The following is a 7223-nucleotide window of genomic DNA, read 5'->3' as shown; positions in this document are numbered from 1 at the left end:
GATAGGATGTGAAATTTAATACATGATCATACATTTAACTATATATTTATAGAAATTTACTATCCGTTCGCTACCCGTTCTATATCAGAAAGTAAACATTTTATCCCCGCATGTGCACATGAGCAAGAAAAATTCGACACTCGATGCATGCGCGCATGAGCAAAATGTGGAACTTTGGTGGGTGAATACATAGGTGCACGCATGTGCGCGAAAAACTACAAATTCGTCCTCCACCGTCGTCGTTTTCGTCCTCTGTACTCCACGTAGGTAAGGATGCTTGCATGCACTACCTTCCTACACATGTGTAGTACATGATCTCACAGTTTCAGCTCACCTCCATGCGTCACTACCGAGAAATTGACCACCTGCGCTTGGACTTTCCACACATTTGTGCGAGCACTGCATGTATACATGTAGGTGGCATCCCACATCAAACCGACAAATTTGAAGTCGGTAATTGGATAACCGACAAATGATTGAATTTTGATTGGTGAGATATTTTTTAGACAATCCGATTGAGCGATTTGGTTGTCGTGTCAGCAACATATCGCTCACATTGAACATATACAACTTGCTATTGGCTGTTACCCATACATGCAGTGCTCGCACAAATGTGTGGAAAGTCCAAGCGCAGGTGGTCAATTTCTCGGGAGTGACGCATGGAGGTGAGCTGAAACTGTGAGATCATGTACTACACATGTGTAGGAAGGTAGTGCATGCAAGCATCCTTACCTACGTGGAGTACAGAGGACGAAAACGACGACGGTGGAGGACGAATTTGTAGTTTTTCGCGCACATGCGTGCACCTATGTATTCACCCACCAAAGTTCCACATTTTGCTCATGCGCGCATGCATCGAGTGTCGAATTTTTCTTGCTCATGTGCACATGCGGGGATAAAATGTTTACTTTCTGATATAGAACGGGTAGCGAACGGATAGTAAATTTCTATAAATATATAGTTAAATGTATGATCATGTATTAAATTTCACATCCTATCCGACAGTGGTGAGGCAAATACCCGGTTTAACCCAACAAGTAGCGCAGGATCACGAGTATTTGGGAAAGCGACGAAAGGAGTCAGCAATTCTGTGAACATCACCGTTTACCAGTACATGTTAACGGTAGTGGATCGCAATGTCAAATTTACATCCTGTTCCTGCATCTCCCTGTACTTGCAACCAATTTTGCATTTGCTAAAAATATCTATCGTGTATTTCATCTAAAGACTACAGATCGGCCATCCTCAGGAGGAGACGTTTTACTATTAAACGCCTCGGTTATTTCAGTTAAACCCACATAATGTTGACGTTAAATTATTTTTACTTACGTTTTTTATCTGGTAAATAGGTTAAATATCCTGAATAATCCGGATACAATGGAAACGTTCATACGGATAAGTGCTGTATACAAAGACCAAGATATACTTGATGCTCCTTTTCGGCCAAAATGTGCCTGGCTCCATATATTTCCATACAAAAAGGCTGGTTGGTTTTAATTCTATTACTCGATCAAGTTTTCACCAATCGAAATTTTGAACCGTAACTTCTGTTGGTCTCGACCAGTTTTTGTCTATCGTTATTACGGCTTATTTTCCTAAAAAATATCAATACAAAGTTGGAATAGCTGTCGAAAGACAAGGCATTTTTTTGTAGTCTTTAGTTGAAATGCACCATACTTGGAACAGGCCCTAAAGAAAATGGTGGATTAAAGTACCGCCAAGCCAATCAAAACCACGTTCTATCGAATTTCTGCCAATCCAAACTTCAGCCCAGTCCCTTCGCGTCGTGCAAATAAGGTAAGCTTAACCTTAACATTTTGTATCGTACCGGTACTGTTAGTTTGTACTTCAAGTATTATTAATAATGCGAAATAAATTAAAAAACCAAATTTGAGTGAAAAGCGCAATAATGCACTGGGGAAGAAATCTATGATGCATATGGTTCAAACAAGGGAGCATGTGGATTCGTCAGATGAAGATCACTGAGGATTCATTCGTCTTTCCCCGTAGTATCGCATACACTGTAATACCCTAATGAAAATTGAAATTCTAACAACTTAAAGGTCCTAGACGTTCAATCCGAGTACAATATTGACTGGAGAAGATACAGTAGTTGAATAAGTACTATAGATGCGGACATGTAGGATGTAGCTCTGAAGAATGGAAGCGAACGTTTCATGTATAGTATGTACCGCCACTGAGGCGATGCGTGATGGTAAGCTAATGGTAGAAGATACCAATGGTATCCACCACGCCAGCGTGGTCTCTATTTTTAGGAACCCATGTCAGAGTTCATCCATCTTTACATGCACGACGAACGATGGAAGGCCATTTGATGCTTCTCGGCGGCTCCAACGAATCATCCCACAAAGCTGACGGCTGCTGGCTGGGAAATGGTCAAGTGTTCTATGTCGTCGTAGCCGAAGGCTACTTGCAGTTATACTTGAGAGCTGACCGACATGAGCTACAAGAAAAGGTGGCGCTGACTCGAAAGCGTGTGTGTGTCCGTCGCGCGCAGAAATCTCTGTTTCAAGTGGACATTTCACACCGTTTTGGGGGTACGAAAGTGCCGAGTGCTGCACCAAGGAAGCTCACGTTTCTCGCCTCCAGTGTTCGCAGTGCCGAGATGTGGGTCCAGTTCCTTTGTCGTTGGAACCGCGTGGGCTTTGCCGCCCCTGTTCTAGTCGACCAAGCACCCGAACACATTGAGACGTTACATCTGCTGCTCAAGCATGCGTACATGGCAGACGAAGACAAGTTTGTATCGCATCAACCGCAGCGAAGATGGTGAAGGCGGATATTTATGTTGAGTGGCCACCTCGACAACTTGGACGAAGCTTAGCGGTGTTTGATGGGCATTGCAATGTACTAGTAGGATACTTTTGCACCACGATATAACGTGGCGACTTTACCGGTAATAATCTAACGTTAGCAACGTTAACATAGCTTGAAATTAATTATAGTTGCATACTACTGTGTTGATTAATTGAGTTTGGATTATCATTGTACTACTGTGTCGAGTTCTTTCCCAGTTCACTTAAACGTACGTATACGTATAGTAAGGGTGTGCATTAAAGTACTTTCGAGCAAACGGTGGATTATTTCCGAGCGAGACCTCAGAATGGAGCTTTTTCGAGCAACTTTGGATCATAGGGAGACAGACTACTTACAGTTAGTACAGTAATAGAGAATACCAAATCAGGTCATTTTTACTTTACAGTTAGTCCATATGTTTCAAAATTACCCGTTCCAACACATTTTCACCAAGCCGAGACCCATACTGTAGCCCTGTAACCTCGGGACCGCGATGCCCCATAAGCTTAGATCTATAACACATTAATCCCTATGTAGCCCTGTAACCTCGGGACCCCGATGCCCCATAGATCTAAAACACATTAATCCCTAAATCGCGATGGATGCATTTAATGCTCATTCTCCGGGGTTAACGTTATGCACATCGCCGGTGGTTAGCTACAGTATCTCTGCTAATGAGATTAACCCCTAACGTTAGTACCGTGTGTGACAGGTACTACGTAAGGTATTTTCATTAACATTTGACAAGTTTTAACGGAATTCACCACATTGAGATTTGTCGATTCTACGTCTCAATTTGCTGAAATTTTGAGTACTTCGTAATGAATATGAAATAGAATTTTCGTGAAAAGTTGGTAGTTTATAGATAACGTGCACCATATTAACAGTTCGCTCCAAACTGCTCCATTGTGAGGCCTCGCTCCCTCTAAAATGATCTTTTTCCACACTACCGTCAGTACCGGTATGTATTATTAATACCGGTAGTAGTACGTGATGGCACCGGCTTGCAAGTTTCTGTGGCAATCTGCGGATCAACTCGCAGCTAAAGATTCCAACTCGACGATGGATAATTAAGACTAACGTTACCGCGACCGCAACAAATCATCATGACCTTCATATTTATTCCAGGTAGAGCGGTAAGCAACGAATCATGTGGAAAACGTGGGGGAATGCAAAACTCACTTAGTAGTTTAATTCCCCTTAGACAGGTGATACTGTATTTCACAACCACCCGACTATCGCCTGGATGAAATCGTAATTCCCTCCGGACATACAAAAGTCAAGTAAATGCAAACCTCACACTTTTGACAATTCTAAAGAGTTTTAATTCATAACGTGACGGATCTGTGATTTGCCGATTTTGAGCTTCATTCAATCGACCATACCTGGCGAAGTTCAAATTATCTCGAGCTGAAAGTTGCAGTACCGAACTCGCCTTTTTGAGTTTTTTCTCATCGTTCGAATACAAATCAAGTGTAAGAGTTTGAATCAGGGCAAATAAAATGATAAGGTTAGGCGCTCAAACAGGCGATCGGTGTTTTGCCGAAATTTAACCTTGTATTCAGTATAGGAATTTTAAGGCTTCGATGAAACAAAATTATTGATTTATAGAGAAATATTACGTGTATGCAGTAATAATACTTTACAGGTTATGCTTCACTTATACTGTGCTCAATGTATATAAGCCAAGCCTTTGGCGCGTAGCAAATCGGTAAGACGATGAGGCGGTGGTGGATGGGCCCCGGGTTGGAGTCCCGGGGTGCGCCATCTTTTTCCTCAACTTTAGAACTCTGTAGCGTAACAGTATTCCGTTCTAACATGTAAGCATTATTAAGTGCACGCTTTCACACTTAAATGCAGTATGATTCCGCTACCAACTCCTCGGTTAAAGCTACTTCGTCCTCCTCGTGATCAGCTGAGTCCTTTTGGGGCCATTGGGACGAGCGGCAGCTTGACTTTGGAGATTTGCATGGTAATCGGTAGTGATAAACTTACCGCTCACAGTCAAGGTCTTCCTCGCAGCACGTTTTTTCTTCTGCGGGGGTAGCAAGAGCACATCGCTCCTCACAATCGCACTGCGTTGGAGCCACGTGGCTTCAATGTCAACCGAGTCGTCCTGAGACGGCTTGGAAAATGGACAAACGGTACAGCATTTTGACGAGGGATGGTGGACACAAGCCGGGGCAATCAAATCCATTCACAATGTAGGCATCCTTTGTTGACGACGACCACACACGACACGAGATCGAAATCGCGTGTTGCCTGTGATGCTCGTCGCAACGTCGTTCCACATGTCGTTGGCAATCTCCCGACGAATGGCTTGCTTAAACGGGCCAAACACCGTCACGTCCACGGGCTGGAACATATGAGTCGAGTTTGCTGGCAAGAACAGCAGCAAAATGCTCAGGCGCACCGCTTCATCGTAGATGTAGGTGGAGTAATGCGAGGAACATCCATCTTAAATCAGCAGAATTGGTCGCGGTGTTGACGCAGGTATCGCAGAGTCGAGCATGGTAAGCCACTTTCGACAGATGTATGAGTTCGTCCAACCCTTCTCAGATGTTGTCACCGTTGCACCCGGTATCACAAGGCTGTCACATACGTCAGTCGTAACACGATCGCCAGGGAGGATAACAGAGGTGGGATCTTTGATCCGTCGGCACCAACGCAAGCCACAATTGTGACGTGAGCAGACACAGTTGATTCTTCGACGTAGACATGCTGCTTTGACCGATGAACGACCACCTTCGTCGCTGCCTTTGATGGAGAGAAACTCGTCTCGTCCATGTTGAATACGCGCTTTGGGTCCATGTTGACGTGGGTCAAGGCATCAAGCAAATCCTCGTAAAATGCTGAGACAGCGTTCTCGTCGACTGCATGTCGTGATTTGCTGATGACGTTGGACTTCTTTGTCTTGAGTTGTTCGTGTCGTGCAAGAAACTTCTGGTACCAACCTGGCGTCGGCTTGGTCGGTGCTGTAAAGCCGTGTACGGTGTCATGGATTGCGGCCGCCTTGTCCAGGATTTGAGTGCGGTTAACCGGATGACCATCACGCTCCATCGCCAAGGTCCAGGTCACCAGGTCGTTTTCGCTGAGGAATGCCATACGCTTGTGCAGCAGAAGGGATGTTGTACTCCTTGCAGACTACGTCTGCTATCGCTTTAGCCACATCGTCAGGTGAGTACGGCGTTCTTGGCGGCATTTTGATTTGAAAACAGGCGAGCTCCTCTTTAAGTTTGTACTATTTCCCAGCATAATTTTTTGAAGGTGTTAGTTGTTGCAGGCTTACATATTATCCAATCATATCAATTCTTGATCTCTATTGGGTAATGCAGCTCGGCAAATTACCGATCATTCGGCAAATCACAGATCCGTCACGTTATCACAATTTGAAGGAATCATATTTCACAGTTTACATTTTTTCATTATTTGAATACAAGAACCAAATGTATTACCAGTATATGCATTACAGAGAGCGACGGAATTTAAGAAGCATCGAAGTTGTAATCATACGAAAGCGGTTTGTCCAATCAAAAAGAGATTTTCGATATAAGGACATTATAAGCAGTTCTGATTGGCCATAACACTAATTCTCGGCAAAATTGCACCGAATTTCGAAGAATCTTGTCCAATCATATACTAGTATCAATTACGTAAATAATTCGAAGCACATGTGCTTCTTAAATTCCGTCGTCGGTTGTAAACACTATCTTCCTCGACAATAATAAGGAGATTTCGCAATCGTCGGTTATTTGTTCGCGTTCAGCTCACGCAACGACAACGGCAGCGGCAACGACACATATTTTATGATTTCGCAACAGCATATTTCCATCAAAAAATACGAATAAATTATCCGGATATTGGATCATCTTGGTTGGGCACACGACGAAATGAACGAACAGCACTGGTGGTGTCAGGCTATTGTACTTAAAACAAAGTCACGTCAACGGTAGCGTCGACTGTTGTTACTGCCGTGGAAGCTGTTACAACGTCCTGTTATCCCGGACGTTCGATTTCGCCTGGACACGTTGCGCAACAGCTCTCTGTCCGTCGAACGAGCCCTGTGATGAACCGCCTGTAGCTGCACCTAGCCTCTGCACCAGTTCGTATAACACGCTAACGTGAACCACTAGACAATGCTCTTTAGTCCATATTGACTTTGTAATGCACGATACAACATGCTAGTACATAGTAGTCGACAGAGCGCGAACAAAACACACAATAGCGTGGCATAGCTGTCCGTAGTACATAGAAACTCCCTCAGCAAGTCTAACCCAACTTCGCCTACCGCGAGCACTCATTCGACTCGAACCACCTAGCTTCTCATTTGTTGTAAAGAGGGAACGCTGACGTCGCCGGTATCCGATCATTGGCGGTGCTGCTCCGCTTACTGTACCAGGCGTTGTGGC

At 44.1% G+C, this 7223-nt stretch overlaps 1 protein-coding gene across 1 annotated transcript; it reads left to right on the top strand.

The window, feature by feature from the left end:
- Window positions 1-2285: 2285 nt before the first annotated feature.
- On the top strand, window positions 2286-2952 carry H257_18472 (hypothetical protein). The gene has a single exon (XM_009847532.1). The coding sequence runs from the start codon at window positions 2321-2323 to the stop codon at window positions 2789-2791; it is 471 nt and encodes a 156-aa protein (XP_009845834.1). The 5' UTR covers window positions 2286-2320; the 3' UTR covers window positions 2792-2952.
- The last annotated feature ends 4271 nt before the right edge of the window (window positions 2953-7223 follow it).

This window comes from Aphanomyces astaci (assembly GCF_000520075.1).
Source record: "Aphanomyces astaci strain APO3 unplaced genomic scaffold supercont1.167, whole genome shotgun sequence".
In the NCBI taxonomy this organism is placed as follows: domain Eukaryota; phylum Oomycota; class Saprolegniomycetes; order Saprolegniales; family Verrucalvaceae; genus Aphanomyces; species Aphanomyces astaci.
This window is presented reverse-complemented; position numbering and strand designations above follow the sequence as displayed.

Excerpts from the sequence above, each read along its gene's own strand:
- H257_18472 (XM_009847532.1), top strand. The coding sequence starts at position 2,321 with ATGGAAGGCCATTTGATGCTTCTCGGCGGCTCCAACGAATCATCCCAC.